The 14,669-nt window shown below is 49.1% G+C and overlaps 1 protein-coding gene across 2 annotated transcripts in view; it reads left to right on the forward strand.

Annotated features, from left to right (window-relative positions):
* UBASH3A (ubiquitin associated and SH3 domain containing A) overlaps positions 1-14,669 on the forward strand; it is a 39,937-nt gene that overhangs the window by 23,850 nt on the left and 1,418 nt on the right. Inside the window, exons 8-13 of one of the 2 annotated variants that reach the window (XM_007172689.3) lie at positions 885-984; positions 3,773-3,895; positions 5,172-5,264; positions 9,426-9,570; positions 10,228-10,334; positions 13,684-13,793. In XM_007172689.3, the coding sequence (XP_007172751.2) occupies positions 885-984; positions 3,773-3,895; positions 5,172-5,264; positions 9,426-9,570; positions 10,228-10,334; positions 13,684-13,793 (678 nt within the window). The remainder of the gene's footprint in view (positions 1-884; positions 985-3,772; positions 3,896-5,171; positions 5,265-9,425; positions 9,571-10,227; positions 10,335-13,683; positions 13,794-14,669) is intronic. The other variant, XM_007172690.2, reaches the window with a different exon arrangement.

Consider the following 14,669-nt stretch of genomic DNA (forward strand, 5'->3'; position numbering starts at 1 on the left):
CATCTATTATATATATCTATTATATATAATAGATATTATATAATCTATAATATTATAATAGTATATTATAATATAGTACATTATGATAGATATTATATTATAATATAGTATAGTATAAAGATTATAATTATATTATATAATTGAATTACAATTACATATCATATTATAAAGTAATAAATGTATATATTATTATATTTAGATAGATTCAGATCATTTCCTAAGAAGTCACTATGAAGGGGTGAATATTTGTGTTCCCCAACAAATTCCTATGTTGAAATCTTGTTGATCAATGTGATGGTGTTTGGAGGTGGAGCTTAGGTCATGTGGGTGGAGCTCTCATGAAAGGGGTTAGTGACCTTATGGAAAAGACCCCAGAGAGCTCCCTTACCCTCCACCGTGTGAGGACACAGTGAGATGTCAGCCCAAAAGAGGGCCCTCACCTAACTGTGCTGGTGCCTGATCTCTGGCACCCTGAGACTTCCAGCCCCTGGAACTGTGAGACACAAATTTCTGTTGTTTATAAGCCACCCAAGGTATTTTATTACAGCAGCCTGAAGGGACCAAGACAAGGGATAAGGACTTGGAAGAGACAGAAAGTAGACGGTTGATGTACCACGATGTGGGTCATTCGTTCCACTTCCTTTTCATTTCCTATGTGTGCTATAGTGCCCAGAAAATTAAAAGTTGCAAGAAATTACAGAGATCACCTGCAATTCCTAGCCCCTTCTCATCATAATGGTCCTGGTAAAACGGGCTGTAACTACCGAGCAAGGAAGGAAGAGACGTGGTGTCCAGGCCACCACTGGATGAGGGGGAGAAGCTGCTGGAACAAGTCTCAGAAGGTGGGTGTTAACTCTCACGTGCCTTTCTTTCCACCATTCCAGGCCACCATAGTGAGGAAAAGCGTCCTGGTGGTGCACCATGGGGAGAGAGTGGACCAAATCTTCGGGAAGTCCTGGCTGCAGCAATGTTCCACTTCCGACGGTAGGTACAGTCCTGGCAGAATCCAGACGCAGGAATTAGACGGAGCTAACAGATGAGATCACGTCTCAGTTTTCTTAGCCAGAGCCCCTGGGGCACCATTCTTCAGAATGACCATGCATAGACTGTTTATGTGGGATGGACACACGCTCCATCTCTCTCCACAGGCATTACATGTGTGCATGTGAGCGTGTATGCATCTGTAAGTATCTGACCTCAAACGCTTTGGGGAAGATGGAGGAATGGTTTTCAATAGTAAGCAAGTCTGCTGGAGTGACACATGGACAGCCCTGTGTGTCCTGGCAGCACACACATGGCACTTGGTTAGTGGGTGCGGCACTGCCTTGAGAGCAAGTCACTCTGGCCGCAGTCACTGACCCTCACACATACCCCAACTTGCAATCTCACAGCTGCATCTTTCTGAGGTCGTCTTCCCTGCGGTGGTCGCTTCCCTACAACGTTTGGCCGTGCTATACTCAAATGAAGGGCATATTTTTTAACGTGTTGGGTGCTTACCCCAACTTCACCCCTCTGGATGCCAAGAACTGAGAACAGGGCTTGTAGATACAAAATACCCACAGTCTCTGTACTGATCCACAATTGTATCATACACATGCCCTAATGGAAAGCCCAGGGTGCCACTATTTCTAAGCCATGGATAATTATATAAATGAAAGTATTGAATGAACCTAGTGATAAAATCCATTCACAGTGGCTGGACTTGCTGAGCCCTTGGGGATCCCTCCAGGAGCCCAACAGGCCAAGAAAGGGGGAAGTGAATAGGGGACGCATTGGCAGATGACCTGAATGCACAAGAAAATTCCTGAGCAAATGACGTCATGACTACACCTATCTCCAAGAACCCATAGAACTAATGCTACGCTTGTCTCTACAAAACAAGCCCAAGTAGACGCACAAAGGCTCAAGGAAGAAATAGGTGGCTCTGAAGATGCATTGACATTCAAAGAATTATAAGACACTTCTTGCAGTAAAACAATTACTGAAACTACAGACTGAAATGGCACACATGTCAGTATGCATATGATGGTGGTGGTGGTGTGAGAACCAGACCAAACAACCAACATCACAAAGAGTGACTGGACTTCATAAAAAGAGGGAAAATATTTGGTCATCTACACAAAAGATCAAGTCACCTATAAGGGAAAATATTTTAAAGGCACTGGAAATTCCCAGCTTAGAGGAAACTGCTGATGGATCTTTTTACCAGGAAAGGAAGCCCTGGTAAAGTGCATTGTGATAGTCTACTTGGTCTGAATTCTGCAAGTTGCAGTGTTTGATCAATTACAATGACAGGTATTTGGGGACACTGCTGGCCTCCCCTTGCATTCCGGCGTCCCTCCTGGTTTCTGCTCACTTCTGCACGAAGGACCCACACCCTGTATGGCCCCTCACTTCCCAGCGGCGCTGGCCCAGGGCACCCCTATTCGCTCAGACTGTCCTCCCGTCAGAACCCAACCACCCCCCAGGTCCTCGGCTTCTTCTGAGCTCTGCCCTCTGCCTCACAAAGTGATCACAGATAAAACATCAATGAGGGCAAAAGACCTCAGTGGAGTAGTTTCACATTTGGGGATGACAGATGTCCTTGAGAATATGACACAAGTGACGGACCTTCGCTTTGAATGAAAAACAAATACCAGCTTTTCCTGCGGACACACCTAACACTTTGGTGTTTAATAAAGGTCTGTAAAGCTTACGGTTCAAACAAAGTCTCTGCCAGTGGAAATTCCAGGGAGGTAGCTTCCAGAAATATCTTGCATGGAACCTAAAAACACAAGGCATGCAAATAGCCGCTGTCTGCCTCTCCTTGGTGAACTGCTGGGAGGCTGGGGTGGCATGTTCAGGTGCAAGTGACAGGCCATCCATGTGACGTATGGCAGGTCTCAGGAGAGGCAGTTTGGCTGCTAGAATCTGTTGTAGCCAGGAGGTTTGGGGGCTGCTTGGGAGGATGAAAGGGTTTGGTGTGGCGTGGCGTGATTATCCATTTATCTGCAGGGATAAATGGATAATCTGAGGATGAGATCAAACCTGCCCCTATTGGCCACTACCTCTGAGCCAGGCTCTGGGCTCCAAGCATTATCTTGCTGATTCGTTCAGACAACTCTGTTGTTTCCCGATTTTTATTGATAAGGGAGATTAGTCAGTTGCCTCTACACACACAACTAGTAACTGGTGGTGCCAGGATTTGCACCAGATCGTCCAATCTTCGAGCCCAAGGTCAAACTCAAAGTGAACCAAGGTGCTCTGAGCCTCTGAATGGGTGGTGGTGGTGGGGAGTCCCAGTGGAGCCCCCTGATGTCCAGTCCTGCCTCAAGCAGCTGACTAATAATACACAATGCAGGACCCTCTCCCGCCATCTGTATTCTGTCCCGTAGGCAATGGGACATCTTCAAGCTATGGGGATGGGTTGAGTTTCATCTAATTAATTAATACCAATTTGAGACTCTTATCAAGTTAAGCTAAATCAGTCTTGGTTCTTAATCAGGAAAATTGTATGAATGACTCTTCGGGGGGGTTTTGAGAGGACAAAGAAGGTCTCATGCTTCCTATGGCTGAAACATACGTTTTCTGTGTTTGAGGGAATGGGTGGTGAGAGTAGGACTTCCTCCTGGAATTGAATCCACATCACAGAGCATGCTCAAGAAAAAACACAGTTGACCACAATGTAAATAATTACCATGCTTCAAATGTGGGTCTTGATCTTAAGAGTTTAGTGGGACAAATATGCACTAACTCAGTGGAACTGAGCATCTGGTGCTTATTTATGCTTTAGGGAAATACTACCGGCCAGACCTGAACTTCCCTCGCAGTCTGCCCAGACGGAGCCGCGGTATCAAAGACTTTGAAAACGATCCACCTTTATCGTCCTGTGGAATTTTCCAGTCCAGAATGGCAGGTATGTTTGAGGATCATTCTAGTAGGAATAGTAACAATAGTTGTAGCAGTGATTATCACTCACGTGTATTGAGCCCTTGCTACGTGCCCTTTGAGGCCAGATCTCCCCTTTATATAAGGGCACCAGTCCTCATAAATTGCTCGTCTTAACTTGATCACCTCTATAAAGACCCTACATTCAAAGAAGGTCACACTGTGAGGCATGGGGTTAGGACTCCAACATATGAATTTAGGGAACAGAAATCAGCCCATCACAACATCCACGGAAACCTCACTGGTGTTGGTACCGTGCAGATTTTGTACTGAAGAGATCTCCTTCTTTCCCAAAGACCAGGTCCTCTAATTTTGCAAGAAGAAATGTGATTTACAGGCTTGTCCTTCCATGAGCCTCAGGGGGCTTGAGTTTCCACTACTGCAGATGACCATGAACTTGAAACAGCACCCACTTGATAGCTCACAGTTCTGTGGGTCAGAAACACAAACACAGCATGGCTGGGTGCTCTGTTCAGGGTCTCAACTCTGATTTCAAGCTGCTGGCTGGGCTGACTTCCCGCCTGGAGCCTCCTGGAAGCAGTTCCACATTCATTGGGCTGGTGGGAGAATTCAGTTCCTTGTGGTTGTAGGACTGAAGTCCTCACTTCCTTGCCTGGTGCCAGCACAGGGCCTGCTGGATTCCTAGAGCCCACCCACATTCCTTGCAAATTCCAGAGAATTTATTGCATGTCAAATCCCTCTACCTTTGGTTTTTAAAAAATTGTTTATTAAAGTATAGTTGATTTACAGTATCAAATAAGTTTCAGGTATACAGCAAAGTGGTTCAGTTTTAGATAGATAGATAGATAGATGTTCTTTATCAGATTCTTTTCCCTTATAGGTTATTACAAAATATTGAGTCTAGTTCCCTGTGCTCTGCAGAAGGACCTTGTTGGTTGTCTATTTTATACATAGTAGTGTGTATATGTTATCTGACTTCTTTTCCGTGACTGGCTGGAGAAATCTCTGCTTTTAATGGGCTCACCTGAATGGGTCTGGCCCACCTGTGATAATCTCCCTTCTGCCTTATAACATAACCTGGTCACAGGGGAGCTAGCTCACCGTATTCACAGCTTCCACCCACACACCAGGGGATTATACAGGGTGTGTATACGGGGTGGTGGTGGGGATTCTTGGGGCCACTTAAGACCCTGCCTGCCATGGGTAGTAAGCCACCTGTTGGAGTTGCCACCATGGGCAGCTACAGTTATGAAGAGGGCACTTCTCCACCTGCTGTCTTCCAGGGGAAGCTCTGCTGGGCAGTGGCATCAGGATCATCTCCGTCTTCACCTCCCCAGCCCTCCGCTGTGTGCAGACAGCCAAACACATCCTGGAAGGTCAGTGAGAACTGCAGCTAGCTTCTCATGTGGCCTTGACCTCATGACTCTTCTCCGGGGGCAGAAGATAGTGAGCAGAGGTGAGACTGGGGTGGGTGGCCATGAATGGCCACACAAAGTCACAGGACAGTTGTGAACCAGCCCTCGAGAACTGTTAGGAGGCACTGAGCCAGTTAGCATTTCTGGAAGGTCAGGATTGTAATTCGCCTTTGGCCTGCTTCTGCCATGTGATTTTTAAAAAGCTGGGGGTGAGGGTGTTCCCAGAGAGCTGAGAACTGCCGTGGTCCCTTCTAAAGTCCAAAATGCAGGACTCCCTGGGCAAGCGAATCGGCTCCTGGGAGCTGTTCAGCACCATCAAAAGCTGCCGTGTGATGGGAAGCCAGTGGCAGACCCTTCTGAGCGAGCGTCCACCTACAGGAAGAAGCAAGTTCCTGCCAGAGATGGGCAGCCTGCCCTGGAGGTCCTGGTTCCGCCTCTCCCAGTGTGGGGAAGGGGACACAAGACCTAGGTCACCATGCACGCACGGCCGGTCCTCCATAGTGATGGGACTGAGGGCAGAGTGTGTGGACACAGGTGCATCAGGTGGGCACGTGTGGAGGAGGGGGCTTGCCTCTGCTTTCTCAGAGACACAGGAAGTCAGGTGACCAGGTGAGCATGAGAAAGGGCAGCACTGAATGTGTGACATGCTTACTGGGGAGAGGGGCCAGGACAGGGACGGGGAAGTACAAGGTGACCATTGGGCAGCACAAAGGCCACTTGAGGTCATGGGCACGGCTTTACACGGAGACCCATCAATGGGGCTGCGGCTGCCCCCAGGTGTGGCCCAGGAGGAGCAGGAGGAACTGGGGCTAACCCCGGGCGGGTTTGAGAAGTAAGCATGATGAAGCAAGAAAGGGTGCGAGGAGCTGAAGGTGCACGGGGGAGGGCCATGGAGATTGAGTGGAGATTTTAAGCTGTGTAAGGTAGGGAGTTAGGGGCTGGGGGAGGCGAACGATACCAAGCAAAGAGTCAGCTCCGTGGAGTGAAATCCCGGGAGGTGGCTGGAGGGTTGGAATCAGATACGAGGGACAGGAGCCTACAGAGAAAGGAAGGCTGGCTGGAGATAGAGAAGAGGATGGCACTGAGCTTAGCGACGGTTGCAGCTGCTGGGAATGACCTACCAGATCAAGGTCAGGGAGGAAGGACATCAGTGGAGGAGGGGGACAAAGAGCAAAGAGGCTGCTGCTGGACAAGCCGTCTTGCAGATAACAGCATCGTGCCTGGTGCGGTGTCAGAAAGAGGGCGGTGAGCAGACCTTCACGGGAGCAGCTGTTGAAATAATGGCGGGTCCGCCAGCCCGAGCACCACCCCAGTATCTCCTCCACGTAGATCAGAGAAGCTCTGACAAAGTGCCTTCCCGATTCTGCCATGCAGCTGGGAATCCCTCCCAGGGATGGACCTGATCCTTGCACAGGACCCGTGTGGGCTCGTGGCCAATCCAGTCCTTTCCTACCTTCTCATTAACGTGCTGTTTCTTGATCCACTCGCTAAGTTGTGAGGGTAGAAACCCATTTCATCACCATCCGCTTTCCACACATTTAAAACTCGGAGGCCGTCTCTGTGCATCGTCAGCCCTGCAGACGTCCTCCGTTTGTCATTTCTCATCCGAGCGTAACAGGGGACCCTGGACTCCCCTGCACGGTTTCTGGGGTCCCTGAGACCGAGAAATGCCCGTGGTTTCCCCCGCTGTTGAGATTTGCATGTTCATTGCTTTGCTTCCCTGCAGCTCTGGGCTCTGGACCCATGGAGCCGAGGGCAGGTTAAAGCATGATGTCAGCTGCTAAGCAAACCCGGGAGGGGCCCAGGACCCCACCGTGTTTGCTCTAAGTGTTTCCATTTGATAACTCTTAACAAATAGGACAGAAGAAAGCAAAATAGATATGAAGTCATTTTATGCCCGGATAGCTTAGGATCAATATATGTGTAATTAATCCAACAACTATAGCGATCAGATGTGAAGAAAGCAAGAAACAAGCACAAATACAGGATAAAAGGTGACAGGCTCACCCCGGATTCTCCTGTGCCCCCCACCCGCCTTTAAACCCGCCATTTAATTGAGCTTATTTTGTTTTAACCCATCCGAGAGGCTGATACTTTTCCACTAACCTAAAAAAACACTTGAATCTCCATCTGAGGCTGGCAGCCCACAGGTGAGAGGGTGTGACACCTGCAGATTGCCTGTGTACAGCCAGGCCAGCACGTGGATGTCTCTGACAGTGACTTCCTCCAAGTCGCCAGGCCCTTTCCTAGTGATGCTCTCAGGCTCCCTTTCCCCACCCAGCCTCCCAGCCATGGTCACAACATATGAAAAAAAAAAAAGATAAGGAATTTCTTTTGGCCTTAAACGAATATAACTGAGAGCTTCAAAAACATTTTTCGTAACTTTATCCCCTTTTTGTTATCATTCATGTTTCCTCATTATGAACATATCTGTTCCAATTTCTCTGACTTCTATTATGTGGGTCTCTTGCATTTAAAATAAAAGCTCCCCAAAATGTTTTCTGACAATGATCATGTCAATGTCTTTAACATGATCTCTCATTGACTTTTACTCTATATGCAGATGAGGAGGAGGACGAAGTCAGTTTAAAGAACATAAATTCATAAATCCTGTGTTAATCAAGAAAAGCAGGATGCCCAGCCTTCTTCATATGTCCTCAAACATGACCATCCTGTTTTCCAGAATGCTAAGCTTTATCTCACCACCATGTCAGTGAATGTCCAGATGGACCATTTCCCAAAGTGTGACCCACAGAACAGGAAGAGGGCCCAACACCATTTGGGACACTCTCCAGACTCTTTTTTTTTTTTTTTTTTTTAAATTTTGTAGAGTATTATTTTTCTTTTATCAATTTATTTTTTATTGAAGTATAGTTGAATTACAATGTTGTGTTAATTTCTGCTGTACAGCAAAGTGACTCAGTTACATGCATATATATACTCTTTTTCATATTTTTTTCCATTATGGTTTATCACAGGATATTGAATGTAGTTCCCTGCGCTCTACAGTAGGACCTTTTTGTTTATCCAGCCTATATATAATAGTTTGCATCTGCTAATCTCAAACTCCCAATCCATCCCTCTCCAAACTCTTTCTTCGTGTCACCTATTCCTGGTGGACACGAGTTCCTCACAGGCTGCGGGAGAGCCCAGGAGCCCCATCAACCAGCCTTAACTCTCTTTTCTAAATGTGCTTTGCAAAGGAACCCATTTCATGGGCCTGAAATACATTTTGGGAATGGATTTGATTGCCAGCATTTCCGTTTAATGTCATTTTCTCCATTTCGAATAAAAACATTAAGGTCTTGTTTTTCCCCCACTCAAAAAGAGGTGGCCTTAGTTTACAGGTCTCTTACTGAAGGTATAAAAAAAAAATGTCAGTTTATGGAATGTGCTTTTCTGTAGCAAACGTATGTACTATTTTTGGCAAAACAGATGAAGTATACTTAGATGCAAATATGATTATATGAAGTTTTGTCCAAAACAACTTCACCAGTTAGATTTTACTGAATTCATGACTTCCATTTCCAGTTTTTTTAATTTACAATAGAAAGTGGAGGTTTTTTCTCATTAAAAAAAAAAATCCTAGGGAAGGGCAAGTTGTGAGAGATAGAATGTTCCAGAAGGTGACTCCCATCCACCCTCCGCTTCAGCTCAGTCTGGGGTAAGTGTTTACCAGGATGGCGCTTCCGTGTGGCTAACAAGCTCCATGATTGCCCTCGTCTTTTCCTCAGATCATTGGACCAGCCAAGTCCTCATAGGTGCAGGCTCCTTCTTGACCCAAGGAGGAGTCCAGGTGCCGCGTGCTATGGGGCTGCATCGGGTCATCAGGATGAGCACCAGGGAGGTCGCTGCCAGTGGCACCTCCCAGATCCCAAGAGACTCTGGCCCTTCCTGATGAGCAGAGGGTCATCACTCCTTTCATACCCTCCAACTGCCCAGTGGCTTTTGTCTGAGAAATAGTGTGTCTATGCCTAATCACAGGACAATATTCAGCAAGCAAAAAAAAAAAAAAGTCAGATTTTTTTCCAAAGGTTTGATTTAGACCTAGGAAGAGACTCATTTACAGAAAGCCAAAATAGACACCGAAGGTGATAAACACTTGTATTCTGTTGAATCCAGAGCTCAAACTGGAGAAGAAAATTAAGATAAGAGTGGAGCCCGGAATCTTTGAATGGACCAAATGGGAGACTGGCAAAACCACCCCGACCCTCATGACCCTGGAAGAGCTGAGAGAGGCGGATTTCAACGTCAGCATGGATTATAGGTGAGCCGCCTCACGTTGTCTGCTGCTGGGGTTTTCTCGTTCTTGTTAAAGAAAAATTACTCACGACACTGGTTAAAGGTAATAAGGAAGGCTTTATTCAAGAGGGACCACTGCAGTGGGGGGTTTACAGAAGGGAAGGAAGATCAGATTCCCCTCCGAATATAAGGCCAAGTGGGGATTCTTCCTCCCAGGAGCAGGGTGGGGTGATGGGAGATTCTTAAGAGAACAGGGTGATTCTTGCTAAACGGAACCTAAAAGGATCCTTGCTGCAGGCAGGCCAGGGGATCAGACGCCTCCTGGGGTTGGAGGGGAAGCCGAGTTTGCTCAGATATCCAGAGTGGTCAGATATGGGGGTGGGCGATTCTGGCTAAACTGAGTGCACAAGGTTGGATGTGAAGCCCACAGGTCGGGCCCGTTGAGAAGAGGGTCAGTCAGTCTGGCTAGAGTTCGTCAGCCAGAGAACCTGCATCTCCCGCTGCCCGTGGCTGGCGGCACCATCACAAGCCTGTGTGCGGGTGCTCAGGGAGAAGGCTCGCTGGAGGCCCAACGCCAGCTCTTTGCTGGTTTTGAGCACAGAACTGGAGGCTCGCTGCTGACCGTGAGCCCTGGCTAGAGGCGAGCCGTCTCCCTCCTTCTGCTCCCCTCCCCCTCCTCCAGGCCCGCCTTCCCCCTCCCCTCCCTCCTGCCCGCCGAGCCCTACGAGGATTACTTGCACAGGTGTGCAGTGAGCATGGAACAGATCGTCAGCACCCGCCCGCAGGACGGTAAGTGGCCCCATCGTCCTCGGGTACCAGCTGCCCTGGGGGTTGGGTTCTCACCTCTGGGATGGAAATGATTGATTTTTGAACCGAGGGATGCCCCAATCTCCCCTGCCCCATTTCCCTGCCACTGGAGTGCTACATCGCTGCCTCTGCATAGACACACGCCCCCCGACCCAGGCCCTGGGGCCCCTGATTCCGGAACCAAGAGCTGATGGGATCCAAGACAGAAGGGTCGACACAGACCACCCACGCCCACTTCCTAGGAAACAAAAGAATCTAAGAATCAAGCAGCCAAATGTTGGGTCATGTTTAAATGACAATTCGGACAAAGCATCTGTTTAAGTTGATGGTCAAGACCATTAAAGAAATTTGAACATGGAATTTAAATCTGGAATCTGAATATGGAAGTATTTAAGAAATATTAGGGCTTCCCTGGTGGCGCAGTGGTTGAGAATCTGCCTGCTAATGCAGGAGACACGGGTTCGAGCCCTGGTCTGGGAAGATCCCACATGCCACGGAGCAACTAGGTCTGTGAGCCACAACTACTGAGCCTGTGCGTCTGGAGCCTGTGCTCGGCAACAAGAGAGGCCACGATAGTGAGAGGCCCGTGCAACGCGATGAAGAGTGGCCCCCGCTTGCCGCAACTAGAGAAAGCTCTAGCACAGAAACGAAGACCCAACATAGCAATCAACCAATCAATCAATCTTTAAAAAAAAAAAGAAATATTAATGCTAATTTTGTGAGGTGTGATAATAGCATGGTTGTGTGTAAGAATGAAAAGTCCTCCTTTGGAGATGCAAACCAAGGTACATCCTGTGAAATTGCGTGATGTTTGGGATACGCTTTAAAATACTTCGCTAAGTGTCCATCAACCGATGAATGGATTAAGAAGATGTGGTGCATATATACAATGGAATATTACTCAGCCATAAAAAAAGAATGAAATTTTGACATTTGCAGCAACATGGATGGACTTGAAGGGCGTTATGCCAAGTGAAATTAGTCAGACGGAGAAAGACAAACACTTTACTTATATGTGGAATCTAAAAAATACAACAAACTAGTGAATATAACAAAAAAGAGGCAGACTCACAGATATTGAAAACAAACGAGGAGTACCAGTTGGGGGGAGGAAACGGGGAGGGGCAAGATAGGGGTCGGGGATTAAGAGGTACAAGCTGTTAGGTATAAAATAAGCTACAAGGATATATTGTAAAACATAGGGAACATAGCCAATATTTTATAGCAACTAAATGGCGTATAACCTTTAAAAATTGTGACTCACTGTATTGTACACCTTATATAATATTGTAACTTATACAGTATAATATGGTACATAAACTATACTTCAGTAAAAATAAAATAAAAATACTTCACAGAAAAGGGGGTGGGGTAGCAGACAGATGATACAAGGTGGGCAAAATGTCAACAACCGTTGGAGCTCCCTGATGGGAACACGGGGATTCATCAGACCCGCTTTTGGGGTATATATCAAAATGTCCATAGTGAAACTCGAAAAACAAATCCTATAAGATTTAAGTTAGCAAGTGCGTATTGAACATCAGCAATGTGTCAGGTACCAAATAAAGCATCATGGGAAAAATCTAAGCAAAGAAGACACACGTTCTACCCTCAAAGGGTATGAATATTGTTGGAGGAAAAGGCACAAACATCTGGAATATTAGGAATATTAAATAACATGAAAAAGAGCTCAGAAGGAGTTGATAAGGGACCACCCGGCCCACTTGCCCCACCATCGTTCTTTCCATCCCTCGTCCAAAGGAGCTCAGGGGACCAAAGACTCTGATGACCAGGACCTCGGCGACAGCTGAGCCCCTGCCCTCCCCACAGAGTCCCCAGTGCACCGTGGGGCACGTGCTCTGAGACCTCAACCTTGCTGTGTCCAGCACCCCATGCACACCCGGCCACGAGACCGGTCTATGTGACCTGTTTTGACTGATGGGCACCCTGGGGAAGGTGCTTTTGGAAACCACACCTTAGTGGCCTTTGATTCATTATCAGTCTCACGTTGCTCACAATTATTGCCACAGGCCATCAGAGGACAGAATGAAATGAGGGCCTTTCCTGCACCCAGGCCCCGCCCTGGCCCACCTGTCTCCACCTGACCCAGGCTGAAATTCAGTGTCCACGGATGACCTTCCTTCCAAGCATCTCCCTACGGTCCTGAGGGCTTCTGGAAGCGGATGCAGAACCATTGCTTCATCACCTCTGGGGTCTACTGACCCCTGCCTGTGACACAGGTGGCTGCTGCCTGCTGCAGGGATGCAGACCCATCCACCCATGGCTGTGGCAATTGGCTGAGGCACCCAGGATGCAGCACCTGAGCAGTGGAATGAGTAGGGTTTGGAAGGCAAAGGCTGGGCCAGGAGGAGGCAGAGGGCGTGAGCAGGCCAGGAAGACGAGGGGCGTGTGGATCAGTGGACAGAGCAACGGAAAGTCCAGCGGGGCTGGAGGGAAAAAGCTCACACCTGCCAATCCCCCAGCACTCGTGGCCCTTCACAGCCTTTACCTGTTAGGTCCTCACCCTCCCGTGTGGTCTGAAATATCACCTCCACTGACACCATGTGACTTGGAAGCTCAGAGGGTCTAGGAGACCGCCGTGCCCAGGCAGCCCGGCTGGAGAGCACAAGCCAGGGGTCAAACCTGCATGTCCGGCAACCTCACCATGACCTTGGAGGCCAAAGAAATGAGTGTGAAATTACTCAGAAATAACACAGGAGAAGCAGGTGGGGGCTTGGCTCTGGGTGTCACACCGGAGAATCTATAGCCACATTAGGGGCAAATGAATAGATCGCTCTGTGACTCGCAGCTTTCCAGGGAAGCTCGGGTTCTGATTTCGTCCTCAGGTGGTGGGCTGGGTCCGGCCGCGGGGCCTCCCTGGCTCACCCTCGGGTCTGACTCCCAGCCTTGCCCGCGCTTGTCACATTCAGGAGACTCACTCGGCGCTGGACTCTGGGGGTCTTTCTGTAAAGCGAGGGTCACCCACGGCCCCTTTGGGATTGAGCAGCTGATCTTTCTCAGGCTCACAGGCAAGGCCTGGACGAGGCCGCTCAGCGCACGGCGCCCTCGCATCCCTGAAGCTTGCGGGCAGGTGCAGCCACCTGAGCCCCGCACAGGATGCGACGGGCTCAGAAGAACTTCTACACAAACGAGAGGCCGACTGCCAGTGTTGTTCAGCTCTTACCAACCACGCCTCCCTCCTACCCGGGGTCCCTCGAGGCCTCGGGATGCCACAAGCTTGTTCCGCCCGGCAACTTTGGGCCCCCCTCCCCGTCTAATAAGAGGCGTTCTCTGTGCCTGCTCTGACCTCGGGGTGTCCTTCCTCCCACAGTGGGCGTCATCCTGGTCGTGGGCCATGGCTCGGCGCTGGACTCCTGCACCCGCCCACTCCTTGGGCTGCCGCCCCGGGACTGCACAGACTTCACCCAGCTAGTGAGGAAGGTACGTGCCCCCTCGTTTCTCTTTCTGCCGCAGAAACAGGCAGCCCGACGATGCGGCGTCACCACACGCCCCTCTCAGAACGAAGACAAGAGTCCTGACAACCCAGGGCAGCAGGGACCCACCTGTCACCTGAGAACGTGCCCGCCTGCTCTGACGCAAAGGGCAGCCTTGGGCAGGGAGCTGACAGGGGAGGTTTGTCATCTTTCTCATGATGGCAACTGTGGCCGTTTGCTACCAACATAATATAAAAAACAAGACAGAGAACTTTTATTATCAGGTCACATGATAATCCCTTGTCACTCCGTAGTTGAGCACTTGGTGCAGTGGGGGGTGAGACATTTGGATTAGAAGAGAAAGGGCGGTTGCTGGGCTGACTCTCTCTGGGGACTGGGGGGCTGACGGACAGAAGGGAGCCCCTCCCTCTTGCCTTTGGAATCATCCAGCCTCGGAACGCACGAGCTGGTCAAAGCTGCTGGGGTGTCTGGTGCTGGGCCGGGGCTGTATAAACACATACTGAAAAAGCAAGCAGGTGACGGATGTGTAGAGAAGGATAACGGGTACTTTGGACCAACCTGTGGAGCACCACCTGGCAAAGCAGAGGTGGCTTTCATCCAGATGGCAAGGTGAATGGAGGCAGGAAACTCAGGACTCAGACCCCGCCCCCATCCCTGTCCCCTAAATCTACTCAGGGCCTTGCTCCTGCTGACATCACCATGTCTCCCGTCCCCGCGTACTCCTACGTGGCCGCTCCTATTCTTGCATCCCTTCCCACCCTGGGGCCCCCTGGGGGTCCTCGTCATCCTCGCAGACAGCTGTGCTGCACACAACAGACGCTGACTGAGATTGCATGTCAATTGCATGTTGACATGGTTCCAA

The sequence above is a fragment of the Balaenoptera acutorostrata genome, chromosome 4 (assembly GCF_949987535.1).
Source record: "Balaenoptera acutorostrata chromosome 4, mBalAcu1.1, whole genome shotgun sequence".
Lineage (NCBI taxonomy): Eukaryota > Metazoa > Chordata > Mammalia > Artiodactyla > Balaenopteridae > Balaenoptera > Balaenoptera acutorostrata.